At 47.2% G+C, this 25,883-nt stretch overlaps 1 protein-coding gene across 1 annotated transcript; it reads right to left on the minus strand.

Moving 5' to 3' along the window:
* Window positions 1-17,373: 17,373 nt before the first annotated feature.
* Window positions 17,374-18,330, minus strand: LOC141977587 (chemerin-like receptor 1). Its single transcript, XM_074939103.1, has one exon. It carries the CDS (start codon window positions 18,328-18,330, stop codon window positions 17,374-17,376), a length of 957 nt encoding a protein of 318 aa, XP_074795204.1.
* Window positions 18,331-25,883: the final 7,553 nt, after the last annotated feature.

The raw sequence follows: 25,883 nt of genomic DNA on the forward strand, positions 1-25,883 counted from the left end.
ATAACAAAATTCCAGACTTGTTTTGTAAAAAGAAAAGGAGGACTTGTGGCACCTTAGAGACTAACAAATTTATTAGAGCATAAGCTTTCGTGAGCTACAGCTCACTTCATCAGATGCATACAGTGGAAAATACAGTGGGTAGATTTTATATACACAGAGAACATGAAACAATGGGTCTTACCATACACACTGTAACGAGAGTGATCAGGTAAGGTGAGCTATTACCAGGAAGAGAGAAAAAAAAAACTTTTGTAGTGATGATCAAGGTGTAAGGTCATGTCTGCATTACACTGCATTGCCCCTGCGGAACATTCTGTGCATGCCAACAGACGGTCTTTTTCCGCCAATATAGGCACTCCACCTCCCTGATGGATGTTCGGTATGCTGATAGACTGACCCTTCTCTTGGTTTTGTTACGTCTATACTGGGGATTCTCCAGGAAAATATCTGTGTTGCCCAAGAGGGGTGATTTTTGCACACAGCTAGTTGATATAGCTGTGCTGGCAGAACTTTATAGTATAGACCAGGCCCAGCAATACCAGCAAAAGCACAGTTGTGCTGATTACAACTGCAGCTACAGTAGGGAGAGGCTTTTGCCAGCACAGCCGTGTCAGTCAGGAATCAAACCTCTTCACACCCCATTCTATAGAGCTGTGCCAGCAGAAGTCTGTGTTTCAGACATGGCCCGAGACAGCTGTGGGATAGAAGACATCCCCTCTACACTTCCTTCTCAGTACTCAGATTGACCCCCAGAATCTGGAATTTGGGAACTCCCTTTCTTAAGTCTCACTTTTCAAGATAAGAATTAGAGCTGGTTCAATTTTTTCAAAGGAATATTTGTAATAAAATTGTCATTTTTTTTCCAGAGAACAAATTAATTGTTTGATAGAATAAAAAATGAAAAAGTTTGACATTTTTTCATTTACTTGCCCCTCCCCCCCCCCCCCCCCCCCCGCTTCTTTCTTCTTTACTGGAGCTGCTTGAAAAATTATAGAATCTTTTTGGGATTTTTCAATGAAAAATTATATTTCAACTCTATTTCCAAAAATGGATCTTGGGAACCAAATGACACAACTCAGAACTTTTTTGTTTTAGTTTTCATTTATTTTAATAATGTTTCAAAATGCTTGAGCCCGCAAAGAATGAGACCTCCTGAATCACTGACCACTGCTGCACTTGTTGGCCTAAATGTGGAAGGACGTGGCAGAGTAAACGTTGTCAGTCAGTGAGAGCCTCTCTCTGTCTTCTGCACACAAACCACTCTTAACCACACATGTACACATCAAGTCTGAAATTTGGAACAAAAGCTGCTTTTGAGATATCTGAGCACAATAACATCTCGACAGTTTTCTTAATACGTGATGAAAACCCTTCAGCCTCCTCCCCCCACTGCTGTTACTCAGCATCTGTCTACACTTAAAACGCTACAGCGACACCGTGCAGCGCTAAATTTGCACACTGAAGCACTTCAGTGTAAACACTCGCCACCGTGACGGGAGGGGTTCTCCTGTCGCTGTAGGTAATCCACATTCCCATGGAGCAGGACCTAGGTTGAGTGTACAATTCTTCCGCCTAGCTAGCACTGTCTACACTGAGGATTAGGTTGGGATAGCTGCTACGTTCAGGGGTGTGGATTTTTCACGCTCATGAGAGACGTAGCTATATCAATGTGAGTCTTCAGGATAGATGGGGCCTCAGACAATTCAAGCTCAGCTACAGGGAATGCCAAGAGATCGTCACAGAACAATTCACCATTGGGTAGAGAGAAAAAGGAGACATTTATGTTAATATATCACAGAGAAAATCATCTTTCTAATATAAAGTATTAATCCTAGTAGCACTTTCACTTTTACCAGCACAGCTTCTACCGGCAAAGCACAGCTTCCCTTTCGGTGAAGGGTGGAGATGGGGGTAAAGGCAGCCATGAGTTGGAGCTTAATGTTGGTTTCTGTTTGTTTCTTCCGATTATGAAATCCACTTTCAGGCTGGGGAGGTTCAGCAGCTCCATTGATACCGTGAGTCGTCTATGACGTTACAAGCCTGATTGCCCAAACCCAACGCCTTGTTTGTTAAAGAGACCAATGGCCTTTGTCAATGAGGAAAGGTCAGAGTTGATTTACCTCCCAGTGTAATATGGCTATATGCTGTCCCTAGAGTTTCTGAACATAGCCTTTATGGTGTGGATGGGGTCTGTAATCATAAGAACATAAGAACGGCCATCCTGAGTCAGACCAAAGGTCCATCCAGCCCAGTATCCCATCTACCAACAGTGGCCAATGCCAGGTTCCCCAGAGGGAGTGAACCTAACAGGCAGTGATCAAGTGATCTCTCCCCGGCCATCCATCTCCACCCTCTGACAAACAGAGGCTAGGGACACCATTCCTTACCCATCCTGGCTAATAGCCATTAAAGGACTTAACCTCCATGAATTTATCCACTTCTCTTTTAAACCCTCTTATAGTCCTAGCCTTCACAACCTCCTCAGGCAAGGAGTTCCACAGGTTGACTGTGTGCTGTGTGAAGAACAACTTCCTTTTATTTGTTTTAAATCTGCTGCCCATTGATTTCATTTGGTGGCCCCTAGTTCTTATATTACGGGAACAAATAAATAACTTCTCCTTATTCACTTTCTCTAATCCACTCATGATTTTATAGACTTCTATAATATCCTCCTCTTTTCCAAGCTGAAAAGTCCTAGCGTCTTTAATCTCTCCTCATAGGGGACCCGTTCCAAACCCCTAATCATTTTAGTTGCCCTTCTCTGAACCTTTTCTAATGCCAGTATATCTTTTTTGAGATGAGGAGACCACATCTGTATGCGGTATTCAAGATATTCTCCGTCTTATTCTCTATCCCTTTTTTAATGATTTGTTTGTTTTTTTGACTGCCGCTGCACACTGCATGGACGTCTTCAGAGAACTATCCACAATGACTCCAAGATCTTTTTCCTGATTAGTTGTAGCTAAATTAGCCCCCATCATATTCTATGTATAGTTGGGGTTATTTTTTCCAAAATGCATTACTTTACATTTCTCCACATTAAATTTCATTTGCCATTTTTTTGCCCAATCACTTAGTTTGGTGAGATCTTTTTGAAGTTCTTCACAGTCTGCTTTGGTCTTAACTATCTTGAGCAGTTTAGTATCATCTGCAATCTTTGCCACCTCATTGTTTACCCCTTTCTCCAGATCATTTATGTTCTTCTATGTGTCTGGACACTTTTATTTTTTACTATTGTTTCAACTAATTTGCCCGGTACTGACGATAGACTTACCGGTGTGTAATTGCTGGGATCACCTCTAGAGCTCTTCTTAAATAGTGGCATTACATTAGCTATCTTCCAGTCCTTGGGTACAGAAGCTGATTTAAAGGACAGGTTACAAACCCTAGTTAATAGTTCCGCAATTTCACATTGGAGTTCTTTCAGAACTCTTGGGTGAATGCCATCTGGTCCTGGTGACTTGTTACTGTTAAGTTTATCAATTAATTCCAAAACCTCCTCTAGTGACACTTCAGTCTGTGACAATTCCTCAGATTTGTCACCTACAAAAGATGGCTCAGGTTTGAGAATCTTCCTAACATCCTCAGCCGTGAAGACTGAAGCAAAGAATTCATTTAGTTTCTCTGCAATGACTTATTGTCTTCAAGTGCTCCTTTTGTATCTCAATCGTCCAGGGGCCCCACTGGTTGTTTAGCAGGCTTCCGGCTTCTGATGTACTTAAAAAACATTTTGTTATTACCTTTTGAGGTTTTGGCTAGCTGTTCTTCAAACTCCTTTTTGGCTTTTCTTATTACATTTTTACACTTAATTTGGCAGAGTTTATGCTCCTTTCTATTTACCTCACTAGGATTTGACTTCCACTTTTTAAAAGATGCCTTTTTATCTCTCACTGCTTCTTCTACATGGTTGTTAAGCCACAGTGGCTCTTTTTTAGTTCTTTTCCTGTGTTTTTTAATTTGGGTTTACATTTAAGTTGGGCCTCTATCATGGTGTCTTTGAAAAGTGTCCATGCAGCTTGCAGGGATTTCACTCTAGTCACTGTACCTTTTAATTTCTGTTTAACTAACCCCCTCATTTTTGAATAGTTCCCTTTTCTGAAATTAAATGCCATAGTGTTGGGCTGGTGACGTGTTCTTCCCACCACAGGAATGTTAAATGGTATTGTTTTATGGTCACTATTTCCAAGCAGTCCTGTTATAGTTCCCTCTTGGACCAGATCCTGCGCTCCACTCAGCACTAAATCGGGAGTTGCCTCTCCCCTTGTGGGTTCCTGTACCAGCTGCTCCAAGAAGCAGTCATTTAAAGTATCGAGAAATTTTGTCTCTGCATTTCGTCCTGAGGTGACATGTACCCAGTCAATATGGGGATAATTGAAATCCCCCACTATTCTTGAGTTCTTTGTTTTGGTAGCCTCTCTAATCTCCCTTAGCATTTCATCATCACTATCACTGTCCTGGTCAGGTGGTCGATAATAGATCCCTACTGTTATATTCTTATTAGAGCATGGAATTACTATCCAGAGAGATTCTATGGAACATGTGGATTCATTTAAGATTTTTACTTCATTTGATTCTACGTTTTCTCCCCCCCCCGGCCCCCACACGACCTGTTCTGTCCTTCCAATATATATTGTACCCCGCAATGACTGTGTCCCATTGATTGTCCTCATTCCACCAATTTTCTGTGATGCCTATTATGTCAATATCCTCCTTTAACACGAGGCACTCGAGTTCACCCATCTTATGATTTAGACTTCTAGCATTTGTGTACAACCACTTTAAAAACTTGTCACGGTTTATTTGTCTGCCCTTTTCTGATGAGTCAGATTCTTTTTTATGTGACTTTTTTCATCTGATCTGGCCCCTACTTTATCCTCTTCCATCCTCTCCTCCTGACTAAAACCTAGAGAATCTCTATCAATAGACCCTCCCGTAAGAGAAGTCTCTGTCCGATCCACGTGCTCCTCTGCAGCAATCGGCTTTCCTCCCGCCCCCATCTCTTAACATTAAAAAGGTTGCAGAGCAGTTTTTAAACTAAGTGCCAGCCATCTTGATCCACCTTGGTTTAGGTGGAGCCCATCCTTCCTCCCCCCATCCCAAAAGTTTCCCCAGTTCCTAAAAAATCTAAACCCTGCCTCTCTACACCATCATCTCATCCATGCATTGAGACTCTGAAGCGCTGCCTGCCTACCTGGCCCTGCGCGTGGAAGCATTTCTGAGAATGCCACCATAGAGGTCCTGGATTTCAGTCTCTTTCCTACCAGCCTAAATTTGGCCTCTAGGACGTCTCTCCTACCCTTCCCTGTGTCACTGGTACCTACATGTACCACGACCACTGGCTCCTCCCCAGCACTGCACATAAGTCTGTCTAGATGCCTCGACAGAAATCATAGCTGGCCCTATGACCACCATCTGAAACTCCAGATTCTGAACATGATGGGAAGCCAGATGAATAAAAGAGAGACTAGGATTGCCAGGGATCTCTCACTTAATAGATTTGCTAACCCTAACCGTTAAGGGAATGGGCTTCCGCCATTTAATCTGGCCTCTCTCTGTTAAAAGTATCAGGCTAATATAACAGACTCTTGAAGCAAAATGAACTTGCAGTACTCACAGGCAGAGCATCACTGACGCTGCTCACCACTGCCCTGCCTCCAATGGAGCTACCTCGGTTTAGCCTGGACCATTAACTCCAACACAGGAATGTTGATTTACATCCATTTGGAATCTGGCCCGTTGACTCCAATGAAGCTACGGATAAGTTACACCAGAAGGGGATCTGGCCCTGCTGACTTTACTGGAGCAATGGTTGATTTACACCTGTTGTTCTGTCTCCACTTACTTTGATAGAGCAACACTAATTTACACCAGCTTGGGATCTGCTCCCTTGTAGAGATGAGGCCATGTACGGGATTGCCCATGGTGATACTATGATCTGCAGTCTCTCGGATGCAGAATGACGGGATTCCCAGTATATCACAGCTCCCAGTATGTATGACTCCACCTGGAAGTGATTATAATGAACAGAGCCCACAGTAACCCAGCAAATTGCCTACTTTTATAATGGGAGACTTGAAACTGCAAAGAACACTTGGATTGACACTTACATGCCCCCAGGGGACTTGGAAGCCCATTGCTTTGTGTTTTGCACCAGTCTTTGAACATGTGTCCAGGATACTCCAGTTGACTCTGAATCTCAGGGTTCGGGCTTGTGAAGAGGTACTGAGATAATATAAAACAGCCTCACAATAAAGTAAATCTAGAGTACTCACCCCAACAGCTTCTTCAAATGGAGTCTCGTGATCCTGTAAGGAGATAGTTAGGAGTTATTTCACCCTGCTCTTTCTCCAGTACCATTTCAATGTAGCTGATTCCTCACAATGGCAATAGATTTCCCAGGTCAGTTCTACACAAGGAGCGCTTGGCCAGTGTGGCTAGACCGGTAGACTAGTGCGCTTTTGCCAATATAGCATATTCCCCCCAAAGCAAAATAAGGTCGTGTCTGCATCACACTGCATTGCCCCATGGAGCATGCTGTGCACGCCAACAGAAGGTCTTTTTCTGCCAATATCAGCACTCCTCCTCCCCAGTCGGAGTTCGGTACGCTGACAGAATCACCTTCCCTTGGTCTAGTTACGTCTATACTGGGGATTCTCCAGGAAAATAGCTGTGTTGCCCAAGAGGGGTGATTTTTGCACACAGCTCGTTGATATAGCTGTGCTGGCAGAACTTGATAGTGTCGACCAGGCTCAACCATACCAGCAAAAGCAGAGTTGTGCTGATTACAACTGCAGCAACTGTAGGGAGAGGCTTTTGCCAGCACAGCCGTGTCAGTCAGGAATCAAACCTCCTCACACCCCATACTATAGAGCTGTGCCAGCAGAAGTCTGTGTTTCAGACATGGCCACAGACAGCTCTGCGATGGGAAACAGCCCTCCTACACTTCCTTCTCAGTACTCAGATTGACCCCCAGAATCTGGAATTTGGGAACTAACTCCCTTTCTTGAGTCTGACTTTTCAAGATAAGAATTAGAGCTGGTTCAAATTTTTCAAAATGAGTTTTTGTAAAAATATTGTCATTTTGTTTTGCAAAATCAGAAATGAAAAGAATTTGTGGTTTTTTTATTTATTCCCCCCCCCCTTCATCTTTTCTGGAGCTGTTTGAAAAATTATAAGTGTGTTTTGGGGACATTTCAAAGAAAAATAGCATTTCAAATCTATTTGCAAAAATGGGTCTGAGGAATCAAAGAACAAACCTCAACACTTTTTTTCATTTTCTTTTTCATTATTTTTATGGAAAAATTGGGGGAAAAGGAAGAAACAAATTTTTCTATGCAATTTTGCATTTTGAAAAAAATCCTTTTGGGTTAAAAATCAAAAAGATTAGATTGAGAAATTTCAACTAGTTCTACTTTTTTCTTCTTTCAAAAATAACTGATCATCCTATGTGTTGTTTTAAAAAAGTATTGAAAATGGAAGAGGGGAGCTCATTGCATAGCTGGGTGTGTTCAGCACTTTTGGGAATCAAGCCCAAGTCATGTCTGCTCGAGTCACTAAAGAATGAGCCCCCCGAATCACTGACCACTACTGCACTTGTTGGTCTACATGTGGAAGGACATGGCAGAGTAAGCTGTTGTCAGTGACTGAGAGCCTCTCTCTCTCTGTTCTGCACACAAACCACTTTTAACCACACATGTACACATCAAGTCTGAAATTTGGAACAAAAGCTGCTTTTGAGATATCTGAGCATAACAGCACATCTAAACAGTTTTCTTCATAAGTGATGAAAACCCTTTAGCCTCCTTCCCCCACTGCTGTTACTCAGGATCTGTCTACACTTAAAACGCTACAGAACACAGCCATGTCATGCCATGCCATGTCGGTCAGCCATGCCAACACAGCCATGTCGGTCACGGATCAAAGCTCTTCATACCTCAAACCAACATAGCCGTGACAGCAGAAATCTGAAGTGTAGACATGGCTTCAGCAAGTTCTGGGATGAGAAACCTCACCCCTACCCTTCTTTCTCAGTGCTGGCAGTAACCTCCAGAATCTAGAATTTGGGAGCTTCCTTACCTGAGTCTGACTCCTCAGGAGATGAATTAAAGCTGGTCAAAATTTCAGAAAAGAATTTTTTCCCCATCTTTTACATAAGAACATAAAAGGGCCATACTGGGTCAGACCAAAGGTCCATCTAGCCCATTATCCTGTCTTCCAACAGTGACCAATGCCAGGTGCCCCAGAGGGAATGAACAGAACAGGTCATCAAAAAGTGATCCATCCCCTGTCGCCCATTCCCAGCTTCTGGCAAACAGAAGCTAGGGACACCTGGCTAGTAGCCATTGATGGACCTATCGTCCATGAATTTATCTAGTTCTTTTTGAACCCTGTTATAATCTTGGCCTTCACAACATCCTCTGGCAAGGAGTTCCACAAGTTGACTGTGCACTGTGTGGAAAAACTTTCTGTTTACATTCCCCTCCCTTCCTTTATTTCCCCCCTTATTTTCTCTTTTCGAGAGCCATTTGAAAAATGTTGTGTATTTTTGGAAAATTTCAGGAAAATTGGGGGTTTTAGTAATTTTTGCAAAAATTTTTGAAACTGCTTGCATTTTTTTAAATGAAAAAATAATAGCCGAAAAATTTTCCCCGGTTGCTTTACCACTCAGGGTGGGGGGCTGGGAATCAATAGCCAAAACTCAAAACATATTTTGTTTTTTGGTTTTCACTTGTTTATTCTTTTCCATTAAAATGTTCACTTTGAAGAAACAAAATCATTTTTGGTCTCAAAATTGGCTGAGCATCCTCTGTTATTTTCAAACATTTTAGAGAATGGGGTGGGGGGTCGGGGAGGGGGGTTCTTTGCACAGCCCAGGATGTTCAGCACTTTTGGGAATCAAGATCAAGTCATCTCTGCTTGAGCCTCTAAAGAATGAGACCCCACCCCCAGCCCAAATCACTGACCACTGGGGCACAAGTTGGCCAAATGTGTCGTGGAAATGGCATAGTAAGCTAATGTCGGTCAGTGAGGACCTCTCTATTTCTCCAGCACGCAAACCACTTTGAACCATATGTACACATTGAATCTGAACTTTGGAACAAAATGCACTTTGGGGATATCGAAGCATAATAACAGATCTAAAGAATTTTCTTAATAAGTGAGGAAAACCCTTTAATCTTCTCCCCCCATGACTGTACTCGGCCAATTCAAACTCAGCACAGTGCTAAGACACTGTCCAAGAACAAGTCACCTTTGGGCAGAGAGGAAAGTGGAGCCATTTCAGATCCTATTTCACAGAGAAAACCAGCATTATAATAGAAAGTATTATACTGCTCGAAGTGATCGCATCCTTACCAGTGCGATGACCTGCTCCGCGCTGCTTCTCTTTGGGGAAAGGATGGTGACGAGGAGAATGGCAGCCACAATCTGGAGCTTCATCTTGGCAGCTGAAAGATTCTTCCAGGTCCCGATATCCCCAGTGTGCAGCTGGAGGGTTTAGCGTCTATATTTATGCCATGTGTGGTACGTGACATTACAAGCTTGATTGCCCAAACTCCATGCCCGCATTGTCAAGGAGACCAATCACCTTTATCAATAAGGAAAGGTCAGACACCTCATTTATCACCAAAACTCACCCTGTGGAATCTGATTTCTGCTTCCAAATGCCAGGATCCAACTTCAGCTGGAAAAAGAAACTGTTCTTCTCCCTAAACTTATCAAAGTGACTTATCTTTTCCTTTCTGGCATGGAGAGGCAGAACCTGCTTTATCTTTCTCATCTGCCCCAATCCCCATGCCCACCGTTTCTGCTAACTAGCCCATCCCTAGCGCTGCAGCCTCTCAGTTTCCACTGCGCCCTACGGGCTGTTCCCTTGAAGGGGCCACGGGCCTGATCTTACCCTACTCTCTCTAGCGCAATATCTTGCGCCACTGGTTCTGCCCAGTAGAGCCAACAAGTCTCTCTTTACCCTCCCACGATTGCCCAGACTTTGCAGCGTGCAACTCCTGCCACTTTATTGTCTCGTTCAGGTCATGAACATTTCTTCTTTCCCTCTGCGAAAGGTCTGCCCCCCACAGTAGAGATGTGTCTGCCGTAGGTGAAGATATGTCCGCCCATAGCTGAAGTATCTGCCAATCTTTCATATCCTTAACCTTCCAACCCCCCTGCAAGGACAGGTAGTGCTATTGTCCCTGTCTTACAGATGGGAAACTGAGGCACAGAATGACTCAATAACGTAATCAAGGTCACACAGGAGTCTGTGGCACCACAGGGGATTGAGCTGTCGTGTCCTGAGTCCTAAGCTAATGCTCTAACCACTGGGCCACCCTCCTTCCATAACCTGAGTCCCAAAAGCCACCCCTGCAGGCAGGAATATAGCAAGTAATAAAATCAGAGGCGCTCCCAAGTGTAAGGGGACTGTTGCCCCCTTACTAACATTCAGTGGGGGTGTTTTAGTTGCTAGCTGCCAGTACTAAAAAGGGGGAAGGGTCGATGGGGAATCAGGACCCTGAGACTGACAGCCCCCAGGAAGAATGGGGAGAGGCCAATGCTCCAGGTGAGCCTGACTGACAGGGCGAGCAGGCTAATCAGGGAGTCAGGAGGCCAGGGAGGTCCCGTCCTCTCTATGAGCTGGATTTGCCTGGGTCAGACAGAGTGAGGCCGAGCTAAGGAGAAAGCAGGGGCCCGAGCTAAGCTGGGGAGCAGAGCTGGGCCAGATCCAGAGGGAGCAGAAAAGCAGCCCAGAGAGAGCAGACCCTGTCCTGGGATCAGAGCTGCAGCAACCAGAGCCAGAGGGGCCAGAGAAGCAGCCCATGGAGCTGGAAGCAGCAGCAGCAGTGCAGAGACCGAGCGGTGCAGCTGGGGCTGGAGCCGTCCGGAGCTGGGTGCGGTGAGCAGCGGGGGAGAGCGAGGGGGACCCTGGGCAGTGGGCCCAGCACAGGGAGACGCCTCAGCCAAGAGGCTCTGCAGGCCAGGCTTGGATCGTAACCCCAACAGGGTGGGGGTGACACTTGGCAGAAGGGTCCTACCACTTAGAGCCTGAGAGCTTGTGACCACCACCAGAGCAAGTGTCCAACCCACAGCATCCCTGCAGCACAGCCAGGGCCTGAGAAGAAGGCCTGGGACTTACGAGGAACAGACTGTGAACTGCCCTGACGTTCCAGAGACACTGTTTGTGATGTTCCCTGCCACAGAGCGGGGTGATGTGTTTCCTTTCACCTTTCTCATTCTTCCTTACTCTTTTTAAAATTAATTGTTGATTAAATAACTTGTATTTGCTTTAACTTGTATGTAATGGTCAGTAGGTCAGAGAAGTGCCCAGTGCAGAGAGAGTACCCCGGAGTGGGGACACCCTAGCCCCTGTCCCCTAGGTGACCACAGCAGGATTGGGGGTCGAGGCCACCAGGAATCCTGGGCCCAGCCTTGTTGGGGTTACAAGGACTCTGCCAGACAGGAGAGCGGAAGGGGAGTCCTCAAGGGCAGGGAGGCCACTGGGTAAAGGAAGTGGGAGCGAGGACTCGGATCCTTTCGCCAGCCCACTTCACCGGGGTCGTGCAGAAGCCAGGAAAGTTCCCCACAAGAGCGGGACTATTTCCCCACTTACACAAGCATGCTCAGACTTTATGTACAGCAGAGACATCAGTGGAGTATGCTTCCATTAGTTGTACTCAGCTACTGGTTTACTGGCTGACAATAGTGTAGCAAGAGAAGGCTGAGAGTTATCCAAGTCTTCCGTCCCAAGTAATGCTCTCCTGAACTTCTCTCCCGCAGCCATGGCTCTCAGGTCGTCCTCCTCAGAGACGTCCGCCATTCTTGGCCCCCGCTAGCAAATCGCAAGTGGTTTTCTGGAGGAAAGGAATGGCAAGACTGGATTAGATGCAAGAGCCATTTCCTCCAGTATCCCATCTCCGGCACTGGCCAGCACCCACTGCTTCCAAGGAAGGTGTAAGAACCCCAATGTGGGAGAATCTGCCCCCAGGAAAGTCTCATCCTTATTCCTAAGCAGGAGGTTTCATAACCCTTCCAAAATTAGGATAATGCAACATAAACCTGATTTGAATGGAAGAAGAGCCTGCACACAGGGGTTTTCATGGTTGAACTAACTCAGATTAAAATCCCACCATTGGTCAAACAATGCATCTTTCTTGTATAAACAAGGCCTGAGAATCTGGGCCTCCGTTTTCTCTCTCTCCGCCTACAACCGGGACCCAATCCTAGAACAACAAAGAGCTTCTATTGAGGCCCTTCTTTGCCTCACTGGACACCCCACCTTTCACTGTCGCCGGCGGCATTGCTATGTTAGCACAGCTCTTTCATGCAAGAGCTCTTCTGAAAACACCAGCCACACCTGACAGCCTGTTCTCCTTGTCTGCCCTTGCTCACCTCTGGCAGGCACCAATCTTTCGCTGATAAGAGCCATGGGTTCTGCTTCCTCCTCTTAATGACTGACTGTTCCCATTCTTAAAAACCCCATGAACTGTCCTGTCAATAAACAATAGGAGCCTGTTTAGAGTCTGACCGGGCATCACCTCAGAACAAAAGCTTTGGCCGTTTACCATTCAGAGACGGTGATATAAAAAGGCACTTATTTTGGTGGGAGCCAAATTTAAATGAAGACACTTACACAGATAGGTCGACACGAGGCAGCTTATGTTTACCTAACTGTGTAGTGTAGACCAGGCCTTAGCATGGGTCACTCCACTAAAAGGAGTTGCAGGAGGTTGTTCTCAGGATCACTCCTGCTAATTCCCCTCTGTTCAGGGAGACTTTTTTCCAGATTCTTTTCAGGCTGTGTAGCTCCTGGTACTCTAGGGTTTGAGGTATACGACTGAACCCCAAGTACCTGCCTCTTCAGTCCTTACCTGGTTATTCCCTGTGGATCTGTGTGGCACAGAGCTGGGTGGTATTACCAAGTAGCCCGGGGAAACCCTATAGGAATTCCCATAGCAGATGAGATGACTATAATTATTTATCATATGTATTATGGTAGCGACTAGGGGGCAGATAATAGGACACTGTTGTGTCAGGCACTGAACAGTCACAGAGCCCAGTGTTAACCTGCAAGTTAACCCTGCAGTGAAGATGCACCTTAAGGTCCTTTTGAGCCAAATGGCGACATAAAGGTGCCTTAAACTCACACCCATTTTAAGGCCTTTAGACAGGAAGCATGATCCAGTGGTTAGGGCCCTAACCCAGGAGTTGAATTCCTTGCTCTGCTACAGAGCTCTTGTGTGACCTTGGGCGAATCACAGAGGCTCTCTTTGCCAGCTGCAGAATGAGGGTAGCAGCATTTGCTACCTCCTGGGGAAGTCTTCAGGAGAAATTCATCAATGATTGTGACCTTCCCAGCTATTAGGCTCTCAGGGGCCACGTAAGTCCTGAAGAGAGACAGAGCAGTGTCAAGTGAGTCGGTTGGAGCAGTGCTACAGACTGGTTGGTGGATACTTGTTTCGATTTAGCAGTGGTGTGTTTCAGTTCAGCTGGTCAATTTAGGACAGAGGTCCCCAATCTGTGGGACATGCCCCACTAGTGGGGCGCAGAGGAAGATTAAGGGGGCACTCCTGGGGCACAGGCCAGCCCCCATGTGGGGTGGAGATAGGGCGCCTAGTCCCGCCCTGACTGCCAGCCACACACCCAAGGATCCGCTACTAGCCGCCGGGCCCACACGCGGGGTCCCAGCTGGTGGCCCCACGCCCGGGCATCTGCTCTCAGCCCCGCGTCTGGGGATCCACCCCCGACCCAGCTGTGACCCCAGCCTCGGCCCCTTACCCCTGTCCACGTCCCCCCTCCCTGAGCTGCGACCCCACTCCCAGCAGGCGGGGGGGGCGTAGGCAGGAGTAAGGGTGGTGCAAGGTAAAAAGTTTGAGGACCACTGATTTAGGATAACGCAACATAAGCCTAATTTGAATGGAAAGAAGAGCCTCCACACAGGGGTTTTCATGGTTGAACTAACTCAGATTAAAATCCCACCATTGGTCAAATAATGTATCTTTCTTGTATAAACAAGGCCTGAGAATCTGCGCCTCTGTTTTCTCTCTCTCCGCCCACAACCGGGACCCAATCCTAGAACAACAAAGAGCTTCTATTGAGGCCCCTCTTTGCCTCACTGGACACCCCACCTTTCACCTGTCGCCGGCGGCATTGCTATGTTAGCACAGCTCTTTCATGCAAGAGCTCTTCTGAAAACACAGCCACACCTGACAGCCTGTTCTCCTTGTCTGCCCTTGTTCACCTCTGGCAGGCACCGATCTCATGCTGATAAGAGCCATGGGTTCTGCTTCCTCCTCTTAATGACTGACTGTTCCCATTCTTCAAACCCCATGAACTGTCCAGTGGACAAACAATAGGAGCCTGTTTAGAGTCTGACCGGGCATCACCTCAGAACAAGAGCTTTAGCCGTTTGCTGTTCAGAGACGGTGGTATAACAAGGACAGACCACGTCAGCAGCCAGAAAGGACATTTCTTCGCATGGGTCACTCACTCTAAAATACCTTGCTGTAGGAGGTTTTCAGGGTCACTCCTGCTGATTCCCCACTGCTCATGGAGACTTCTCTCCAGATTCTAGCAGGCTGTGCAGCTCCTGGTACTCTAGCGCTTAAGGTACACGACTGAACCCCAAGTCCCGGCCTTTTCAGGACTTACGTGGTTATTCCCTGTGGATCTGTGTGGCATCGAGCTGGGTGGTGTCACCAAGTAGGCCAGGGAAAGCATGTAGGAATTCCCATAGCGGATCAGATTATGGTTATTATTTATCATCTCTATTATGGTCGTGACTAGGAGGCAGATGAGATCAGGACCCTATTGTGCCAGGTGGTAGACACACAAATGGTGAGAGACAGTCCCAGCCCCAGCTGAGATCACGGCCCTGTGGTGCCGCGTGCTGGTGGGGATGTTAGTGGAAGTGCAACCACAAGTGGTTTGTAGCGTGAGGACATGGTCTGCTGACATCAACACAGGCACAGGCAGATGTTCCTTGGGAGGCTGGAAGGGTGATGTGGGGTCCCTGGTACGGGAGGGGATAGATGTCGAGGGGCCTAATGAGGGAGCTGAGAGGACTCTATTAGCTCCACTCCAAATGCCGCCTGGAGTCACAAGGCCATTTTTAAAGGTCTCATGAAACAACTGAGCCTGGAATGATTTGGGCTAAATTGTTCTTTAGTCCTCAAAGAGCAGAGTCACTTTGTGAGGTTGCTTAGAACCAGCCATAACTGACTAAAGCAGTTTTGTGTGTGGATGGAAAGTGTTTTTCAAACGCTACTGAAGAGGGTTAAATGTGATAGTGTAGAGCAGGAGTCGATCTGGAGAGACACCAAAAGTAGCTCAGGAGGCAGCTCACCTGAGAGAACCTCATTGTTTCATTCCTATTTAACATCTGTATAGTCATCGGTTGATGCCTTGTGTGTGCTAGGGCCCTGTTTTGCCGGGCACTGTAGAAATACAGTGAGAGACAGTCCCTGCCCTTAGAGAGACTTGGGCCTTGTTGTGCAGGGTGTTGCCCAGATACACAGGGAGACACAGTTCCTGCCCCAGCTGAGATCAGGGCCCTGTAGTGCCTGGCACTGCCCAGATACAGCGAGAGACAGTCCCTGCCCTTGCTGAGATTTGGGCCTTGTTGTGCCGGGCGTTGCCCAGACACACCGTGAGAGACTCTCCCTGCCCCTGCTGAGATCAGGGCCCCATTTGCTGTGCATTGCGCAGACACACAGCGAGAGACAGTCCCTGCCCTTACTGAGATTTGGGCCTTGTTGTGCCGGGCATTGTACAAACATAAATGAACAGAGAGTCACAAAGAGTTTACAGATAAATAAACAAGTCACACAAAAGTTGTATTTCCAGTTCTGGGAGGGAAGTTGTGTCTCCTCATTAGAGTCAGGGAGGCGGGGGTCTGAGAGTCAGGACTCCTGGGTCCTATCCGCAGCTCTGGGAGGGGATTTAAGTCTGCAGGGTTAGAGCAGAGGAAGTGGATAGAAAGGATTTGGTTCTCATCGCTGCCATTGCCTTACAAGTCAACTTCCCACCGCACACAGGCAGGAAGATTTAGCTAATGGCTGCCTATAACGTGCTCCAAGTTCCACCAAAGAAAGGGGAACAGAAGAGCAAAGTATCCTCATAATTAAACTGCATTATTTATGGCCCACTGTATAAGAAAGCAAAACCACTAGCCCTACAAACCAGTGCAGGATAAAGCAGCCTTGCTCTGAGCGCGGGCATAGGGGACCACAGACCCAGTGTCATTGCAGCTGCCTGCTGGAGGGAATAAAGATCACAGACAGTCTGGACTCCCATGGTCCTTGTGGCTGCTGCTCAGTCGTCTCATCGGGTGCCCCTGACTCCCACCAGCCCCCCACAACCACTAGACCCCATTCCCCAGAGTTGCGGGGTAGAACCGAGGAGTCCTGACTCCCATACCCCCTGCTGTCACCCACTAGATCCCATTCCCATTCCGGAGGTGGATAGAACCCAGGAGTCCAGATTCCCAGGCCCTATGCTCTAATCCTGAGACCCCACTGCCCTCCAAGAGCCACGAGATCTGCTTTGCAGCATATTGTGCATATACCTGCAGCTCCATCTTTGAGAAAGCCCTCCCGTATGTACTGTAGGTTTGTGTGGGGAAATAGATTGTGTATGTCCACAGCACCCCTCTTGCATATTGACCTTTCTCCTGGCTCATCTGGTACAGCTATTGTCTTTGAACTCCACTGTGGTCTGGGCTTTGAGCCTCACTCACACTAACATCGGTGAGGGAAGCTGCAGGATTAGACTCTGTTACGCTTGAATTTGCTCCCTTCAGCCCTCTGAACCACCAGGGATGCTGCTAAGAGAGAACATCCCCAACGCAGAGCCACTGTAAATTATTTCAAATGAGAGCATCACTTGAAGAAAATTTCTTTCTTGGCGAAAGAAAATCACCACATCTGTTCTGTTGAGCAATTTGATGTTGACACTGAGCCTAGAAAATCAGCAGGGAAGCAAACACCAGAGAATGCTACAGACCAGCATTTAAGCAAGCTTTGCTCCCAATGGTCTGATCCAATGCCCACTGATATCGGGGGGAAGACTCCCATCAGCTCAGGCCCGTGCTCAAGTGCCCCAAGCGCTGCAGGCCCAGCCATTCCTTATGAATTTAGATCCCTTTCTGTGTCGTGATCCCCCTCCCCCAGTATGTGCCATCAGCAGGGATTGAACTTAGAACCTTCAGCACCACACTTTAAGCACAGATGCTAAAGGCACCCTATGTTAATTCGCAGTAGTAGGCTGTCATCTTCTTGTACAGTTCAGTTACTATAGGGGGACACAACACACTTCGGAAGCTTGTTATCTTGAGCTAGCATATAGTTTGTGAATGGATCCCATCTCCCCTTGAACATTTCTCCCCTATTCAGCTGGCTCTCCTTCCAAGTGAACAGCATTTTGGTAGTTACATGCATTTTCCCTGCAACCCATGAACTCCTGGCCCATGGAAAGGAAGACGATGGGAGGGAGGCAACTGTTAAAATAGAGCAGGCCATCAGCAAAGAGGATGCCCATGTCCAGGGATTTTTTCATCACTGAATGTAGTGCATCAGCTGAGACCTGCAGGAAGTAGAAGACGTGATATGGCAGCCAGCAGAGGTAAAAGATCAGGATTAAGACAAGGTGGATGTTGAGGGGTTTCCTGGACTGAGTGAGATGGCTTCTCCTCAGCTTGGCAGCTAGAAGAATGTAGCAGGTAATGATCAAGGCTAATGGGACCAGGAACCCAACCAGGAAGTGGATAGTCACACTGGCCATCATCCTTCTTTTTCTCAGACAGAGGTTCTCTTGGACACTGTTCAGATTGCCAGAGGTGACGTTCCACTCTGAAGATGAGCTCATGAAATCCCAGAGATCAGGGTACTGCAAGCTCAATGCAAGGGATAGGATCCATATGGCCAGAATAACCAAAGAAGCCAGACGGGGTGAACTGTGGTTCTGGGACCACACAGGGCAGGCCATGGAGATAGAGTGGTTGGCATTGATGACAGTGAGGAGGAAAACCCTAGTGAACATGTTGAGTGAGGTGACAGTAATGGTCAATTTATACATCATGCTGCCCAAGGGCCAACGAAAGCCCAAGGCTATGCAGATAACTCTGAAGGGTAGGAAGCAGGTGAAGATGAAGTCAGCAATGGCCTTGTTAAGGAACCACATTGGAGTGACTGTCTTCTCCACCTGGAAGCCAGTGATGACGATGATCCAGCCATTTCCCACCATGCCCAAGAGGAAGGCCAGGCTATAGGCCACCATGAAGATTATGTTAGTCATGTCCATGAGAACTGGATTATGAACAAGCGCTGCTTCATAGGTTGCCATCCAGGTGTAGGTTCAGGCAGTGCAGATCTTGTACTGACCAAACAAAGAACAAATATCATGTCTCTGAAAGCTTATCTTGATGAGGATAAAAGATCAGGCGTGCTGGAACAATTTGTATAGTGGGGCTGCTGACAGCCATTGAACCAAACTGTAACCCTGTGTATGATGGAAAGCACTTCAAGCCAGAGGGTGCAGCAGCCCCTCCAGCACTCCTAGTTCCAGCACCTGTGTAAAAGGTTGGGGTTTTAGATAGCAAGTTGTAAATAACACACACAAACTCTAGCTTAGCACTGTTACTAACTCTAGAAAGTGCTAAGGTGGCCAAATAAAGTGCAAATTGCCGGTCTACTCTGGAGCTTGTGAACACATTTGTTAGAATGCGCTAGCTAATCGGACTTCTTGGAAATTTTTCATCAAAATGATTTTTCAGTGACAAATGGTGTTTCAGTTGAAATCAAAATATCTAGAAAAACATCCTGATTTTAATAAAATTTTCTTTTTGGAAACCAAAAGAAAGCGAAGCATTTCAACATTTTCAGAATGGAATATTTTGATTTTTTATTTAAAAATGAAATTAACTATTTTTCATATAAAAATGTTAATGTTTTAAAAGGTCAAAGGTGAAACAAAACATTTCAAATGACCTAAAGCACACAAAAAAAAATTCAGAGTTTTCTTTCATGGGTAATATTGAATGTTTTTATTGTGTTTCGGTTCAGACTAGAATTCTTTTTCATAATCACAGTATTTCCTGAGAAATGAAATATTTGATTCCTGCCCAGCTCAACTAGCTAATATGTTCTAAAATAATTCCACAATATATCTTAATCCATACCGTCCTAATGAAGGCAAGTGAGTGACTACAGGATTTCTAAACGTCTCACAAGCTATTGAGGAAATATGTAAACTCCCCTCTGCATCCCAGGACCAAGGCAGAGCTCCGAGAGCTTCAAATTTTCATAGCAATTGGCCCTAAAATTTTAAAGCCAAGTTTGCTAAAATAAACCCCAATTCTGTGGATTTGATCAGGGCTTCTCAATCTTTTTCATGGAATGGGCCACGGTTTAAGAGAGACTGTCTCCTAGACACCTCTCTGACCATTGGCCATTTCCAGGTGAAAACTCCTCCCCTCCCATCTCCACTTTCATTCCTATTCACTTGACTCCTGACTTCTCATTCCCCGTCACCCAGCCACCACCGTCCCCACCCTCCAAGCCTCTGTCTACCCTCCTGTTTCTCCTTGCCCGGCCCCACCAGCTCCCACCTCCCTTCACATTCCCCCTCACCGGACCTTGTCTCCCCTCCTGTTCCCTCTTGCCTGACCCCACCGGCCCTCTGGTTGCCCCTTGACTGCCTCCTGTCTCCCCACCTGGTCTCTAATACCCAACCCTGTCTCCCTTCCCATCCCTGTCTGCCCTCCTGTTCCCCAGTGCCTTGCCCTCCCCACTCTCCCATTCATGGCTTCATAATGTCACTGTGGCAACTACAGAAACTGCTTACTGAAAAAATCATAGAATCATAGAGTACCAGGTTTGGAAGGGACCTCAGGAGGTCATCTAGTCCAACCCCCTGCTCAAAGCAGGACCAATCCCCAATTACCCCAAAATACTTTTCAGAAAACATTCCATGTGTTTCTGGCTCCTATTACCATGATTTAGCTGCTAGAAATAGGACGGGTCAGCAACATGTAACCAGCCAGCTCCCTATAGACCACCATCAAGGGCTCCATAGAGCCCCAGTGAACGGGACCTATTCCCAGCACTGATCCAGCCTCCGGAGTACTGAGGCAGGGTTGAGGGGTATGGTACTTTCTTACCGGCGTGTTGGTGAGATGTGGCTTCTAAGAGTTAATCTCTGTCCAGGGTCAGGTCCCTGACAGTCCCTGAAGTCTACACAGACGGACTCTCCACGGGGCAGGAGCTTTTCTTTTGTGGGTTTCTTAAAGGGAAGGAAGGGGCGTTCACGACTGAAAGGTGCAGAAGGATTTGGTTTTGATGGTCTCTACTGAGCGTTACAGACAGGCAGATGTCCTGCAATTGTGGACTTCTAAAGATTCCTTAAAACTCACATTTCCTCTGTGGTGTGGAATGCTGAGCCCTAGTGCCCTGCTCTAACCACTAAACACCGTATCCCTCCCAGGGTCAGGGAGAGAACCCAGGAGTCCTGTTTCCCAGGCCCCCCTGCTCTAATCCACTAGACCTCACTTCCCTCCCAGCAGGGGAATGTGCAGAAATGTAACTTTGATCGCTTTTTTGAGGGGGCACGTTCTGTGCCCCCCCACACACCTGCCAAGGCCCCGGGAGGAGCTCACTCTTCCCTCCTCCCCACTGCAGCCCCAGGGCTGGACAAGTTCTGTGCCCCTGACGATTATTGGGGAGGGGAAGTGCCCCTGCTTGCCCCTCCATGTGCGCCTCCTGCCTCCCACAGTTGGAAGTAGAACCCAGGAGTTACTGCTTTAACCTACTAGATTCTACACCCTGCGCAGCACTGAGAATAGGACCCAGGCGTCCTGACTCACAGCCCTGCATTTCTCACCAGACTGAAGACTGTATATCTTTTTAAAAGATAATTTCTGATTGGTCTATAACTTATGGGCTTGATGCAGAAATGATGGGTGAGACTGGCCTGTTCTGCCCGAGGCCAGACTAGATGATCCTAATGGTCCTTTCTGTCCTTCAAAGCTATGAATCTATTAACCACTAGGCCCCACCTTCCCACCACCACTGGGAATAGAACGCAGGTGTCTTGCTTTACAGTCTCACTGCTGTAAGTCACTAGATTACATTCATTAGTCCAAGAAACTCTTGCGGCTTGATACAGAAGATACAGAATTGGATTTGGATAGACAAGACTAGTTCTAATTAGACTGGTTTGAGAGTAGCAGCCGTGTTAGTCTGTATCCGCAAAAAGAAAAGGAGTACTTGTGGCACCTTAGAAGCTGTTGCCGGCACCCAGTGCCAGAGGCGAGCAACAGCAGGGGTTCTTTGCCCGGTGTGCATCACCCAAGAATCACAACGGGGTGGAGAAGCAGAAAAGTTTATTTGCAGCTGCAAAGAAGGTACAGGGAGAATAGAATCTCAAATCCTGCACACAGAGTAGGAAGTTAAACAGGCTTTTATACATCCTTTCTTCAGCAAACTTATCCAATAGCAAGCTGCCCTAAGTATCCATATAGCCAGCCAATCCAGTTACCAGCTAGTTCCCCTGTTCCCTGTACCATCTGTTAAACCATACATAAAACTGCTTTATTCACCATTGTTCTTCCATATCTGCCCTGTTTGGCCTTGTTTAGTTTCAGGCAGTCTGACTCTGCAACATATTGTTGCAGATCCTCAGCATAACTGCTGCGAGTGCCTCCAGGCAGGGGGGTGGGGGGTCAAGGACACTTGGGCCTAGAGAGAGGGGGCTTCATCGACACTCGTGGTCTTCCATCCCCTCGAGTTACCTAATGGCCATGCCCAGTGTCCCCAACAGGACTAACAAATTTATTTGAGCATAAGCTTTCGTGAGCTATAGCTCACTTCATCAGATGCATTCAGTGGAAAATACAGTGGGGAGATTTATATACACAGAGAACATGAAACAATGGGTGTTACCATACACACTGTAACGAGAGTGATCAAGTAAGCTGAGCTATTATGAGCTACTTTTACGTAGAAACTGTCCAGTTTGGCCAATGTACAAGGCAGAGGGGCATTGCTGACACATGATGGCATAGATCACATTGGTAGACGCGCAGGTGAACGAGCCTCTGATAGTGTGGCTGATGTGATTAGGCCCAATGATGGTGTCCCCTGAATAGATATGTGGACACAGTTGGCAACGGGCTTTGTTGCAAGGATAGGTTCCTGGGTTAGTGGTTCTGTTGTGTGGTGTGTGGTTGCTGGTGAGTATGTGCTTCAGATTGGGGGGCTGTCTGTAAGCAAGGACTGGCCTGTCTCCCAAGATCTGTGAGAGAGATGGGTCGTCCTTCAGGATAGGTTGTAGATCCTTGATGATGCGTTGGAGAGGTTTTAGTTGGGGGCTGAAGGTGATGGCTAGTGGTGTTCTGTTATTTTCTTTGTTGGGCCTGTCCTGTAGTAGGTAACTTCTGGGTACTCTTCTGGCTCTGTCAATCTGTTTCTTCACTTCAGCAGGTGGGTATTGTAGTTGTAAGAACGCTTGATAGAGATCTTGTAGGTGTTTGTCTCTGTCTGAGGGGTTGGAACAAATGCGGTTGTATCATAGAGCTTGGCAATGGATCGTGTGGTGTGGTCTGGATGAAAGTTGGAGGCATGTAGGTAAGTATAGCGGTCAGTAGGTTTCTGGTATAGGATGGTGTTTATGTGACCATCGTTTATTAGCACCATAGTGTCCAGGAAGTGGATCTCTCGTGTGGACTGGTCCAGGCTGAGGTTGATGGTGGGATGGAAATTGTTGAAGTCATGGTAGAATTCCTCAAGGGCTTCTTTTCCATGGGTCCAGATGATGAAGATGCCATCAATGTAGCACAAGTAGAGTAGGAGCATTAGGGGACGAGAGCTGAGGCAGGGTTGTTCTAAGTCAGCCATAAAAATGTTGGCGTACTGTGGGGCCATGCGGGTACCCACAGCAGTGCCGCTGATTTGAACCCTAATTAGACTGTTGCACAAATCATTACAAATCACACGCAGGATCCATAGGGTCAGCAGAGAAACATTCCCTATGAAGCTCTCTTGCTTAAAGGGAGATCTATTGAGAAAGAGTGCTGTGATGAAAAGGGGCCACTGCTGGGTAAAGCTGGCCTTCAGTGGATGAAGGAAAGGGAAAGAACATCCTGTACCAGTGAGAGGAATTCTGAGATAGACTGGAAAGGGAAACCTCTGCAGCAGCAGCTGGCTCAGTAGCAGATATATAGGCCAAGGCCTGTTCCACCCAATTCAGGACATTTTAACCCCTGAGAAGCCTAAGGGAACTGGTAAGCCAGTAGTATGAAGATAGACAAAAGGATGGATGTGTGTCAACTGTGGACAGCAAGACCATTTAGTACAAGACTGTGAGAACTCACCTCACCCCAATTTAGCGCAACAACGGCAAAGCTGCCTGCTGGAGGATTTGCGTGACGGGGACAGCCAGCAAAGCAGTCATGTAGATGCACAGAGTACAATCTGGATCTCATGAGGACAATCCTGGAGAAGACTCAGCATACTAAAAGAGTTTCAGACAGCAAGACCATAGCCTGGAAGGACAAATGTGCAAGATTCTGTTCCTGTTGATTGGAAAGTTTTGCAGTGACAAGATAGGCATATGGGACACTTGATTCACTTTCTGGAGTCTGGCCCTAGGCCCAGTCAGGGTGAGGAGGAGAAGGAGAAATATAAGACCTGTCTATACTTACGAGACTGGCCAAAGCTTTTTGTGTCCAATGGGGTTTTGTACAGAAAGATTCAGAAAAGAGTAGATTTGGGATAGCTAGTGATTCCCTACGCTCATTGAGACAGCATTAGAAGGAATCCCTGGGAAGATATGCACCACATGGGAATAGAAAGAACACTAGAGTTGCTAGAGGTCAGTTTTATTTGCCTTAAATGACCCGAGCCGTAGAAAGGAAATGTCTGCAATCAGAACTCAATCCTCAGTCAGCGGAATTTGACCCAAACAAGAGGAGTCAACTTCATGAAGATCAACTGGAAGGGACACAAACCAGGGAAATTTCCCACCACAACATCTGAAGAGAGTACTGCAGAGGTATCTATTGGATCTCACAGAACATGGCAAGTTAGAAGCCAATTAGTCCAATTTGGGGACCATCTCCCTCACTCTGTTATTAATCCAAGGGCTGGAATATAAGGAGCCTTAGACTTTGGTTTGCTGACAAGGCAAGTGTTTGGGAAAGAATCAAGTTGCTGCTGTTCTTTTCAAGTGGTGAAGGTGACACATGCTACATGTTATGAAGACTGAGACCTCATCTCAGAAAGAAGATCAGAGAGCACTATGTTTGCCATGTGTGTGCTAACGTGTAAAGGCTATGTTGAAAGCTTGTATTTAAATATATGCAACAGCACCAAAGTGGGAAGGCTGTATAAGGGCTAGATTTAATACCAAATAGCTTGTGTTTAAAAATTATTCAGAAGAATTCCAGATACTATTTGCAGGGTGTTTCCATGTGTTCAGTGTTAGTTTATAAGACATTGCACTGGACTCACTCTCTCTCTCTCTCTAGCTGCCTGGGAAGTGTTAACACCTATGTTCAGGGTTTTACATACAACAGCCCTGAGGTTTAACTCTGTGCAGAAGCTTGTGCTTCAACAAAGGGCTCAGCTGAGGAAGTGCAAGAACGAGGGGTGTGTAACCAAGTTACACATCCTAGTGGAGCAGCAACCCTTATCCTGTTATGTGTTGTCTTCAGATACCACCTCCCCTCTCCTTCCTCCTGTGTGATGTCACCCCAGAGCCCCTGTTGTTTCCCAGGCGATTGTAGTAAACAAGTCCCTGGAGGTTCTGCTATGCCATGTGAGTAATGGCTTCCTCAGCCCTGGGCCAATTCAGTTACTCACCTCAGAGCCAAGGTACTGAATGGAAAATACAGGGGATGGTGTGTAGGAGGGACCCAGTTGTTTCTGGAGCTGACTAAGAAGAGGGCATGGTAGAATAACATGCAGGCCAGAGGGCTCTCCCACTCTCAATGGAGGTGGATCATGCCCATGTTCAAGTCAGCCAAGACCTTCTCTGCCTCCCAACTCACCACTCCATCCTACATTCCTTCTGCTGTCTCTCTACCTCTCACCCACATCAGTGCCCCTCCACTCCCTTTGCTGTTCCCATGATGGTCTCCCCTCCACACAAGACTGCCTGTTCCCCGTTCCCCTTCCTCGGACTCTAACCCTGTTGTTTTGGGCAGGCAATGGAGGGAACCCAGCTGCTCCGGCCTCAGCCATCACCTCCAAGCCCAAAGGAGGAAGAGTAGGGAGCAGCCAGCAAGAATTGCTGCTCCCCCCACCACCCATCTTCAACCAGACAGCTCTGCCAAGCAACAACCCAGGGCTCATCTACAGCCTGATGGATGCCACTGTGTCCTCGCCCTCAGTGCTGGTCCAGACCCTGCCGGGGTCCTTCCCAGATATCTATGATGGAGACACCAAGAAGTGGGAGGAACATTTCCACAGCATCCAGAGGGCCTACAAGGAATTTGGCAAGGATGATGACTTGGCCATCCGGGTGCTGACCGAGGACTTCACCCTGCCGTTCCCATTTATCTGGCCGGCTGAAGGTGAGGCATCCCTGCAGCCATCCTATGACCCCACCGACTGCTCCAGCTTCGACTTCTTCCTGCACCCGGGCAAACCCGTGCCTCGGATCCTGCAGCCGCTGCATGCCACCACCCAGGCCTTCTTCAAGAAGAGACGCCTGGAGCAGCTGGCCCTCAGCTATACCAGCCAGGCTTCCCAGGGGCCACCGGCACAAGGAGCCACTCCCCCGATGCGGACAGACGTTGTGATGATCACCAGCCTGCCGCATGTGAGCACCTCCACCATTCCTGGAGAACCCACCTTCCTCCTAAAGGATGTCAAAGGCCTGAGGAACATCCAGCCTGT

Source organism: Natator depressus, chromosome 24 (genome assembly GCF_965152275.1).
Source record: "Natator depressus isolate rNatDep1 chromosome 24, rNatDep2.hap1, whole genome shotgun sequence".
Lineage (NCBI taxonomy): Eukaryota > Metazoa > Chordata > Testudines > Cheloniidae > Natator > Natator depressus.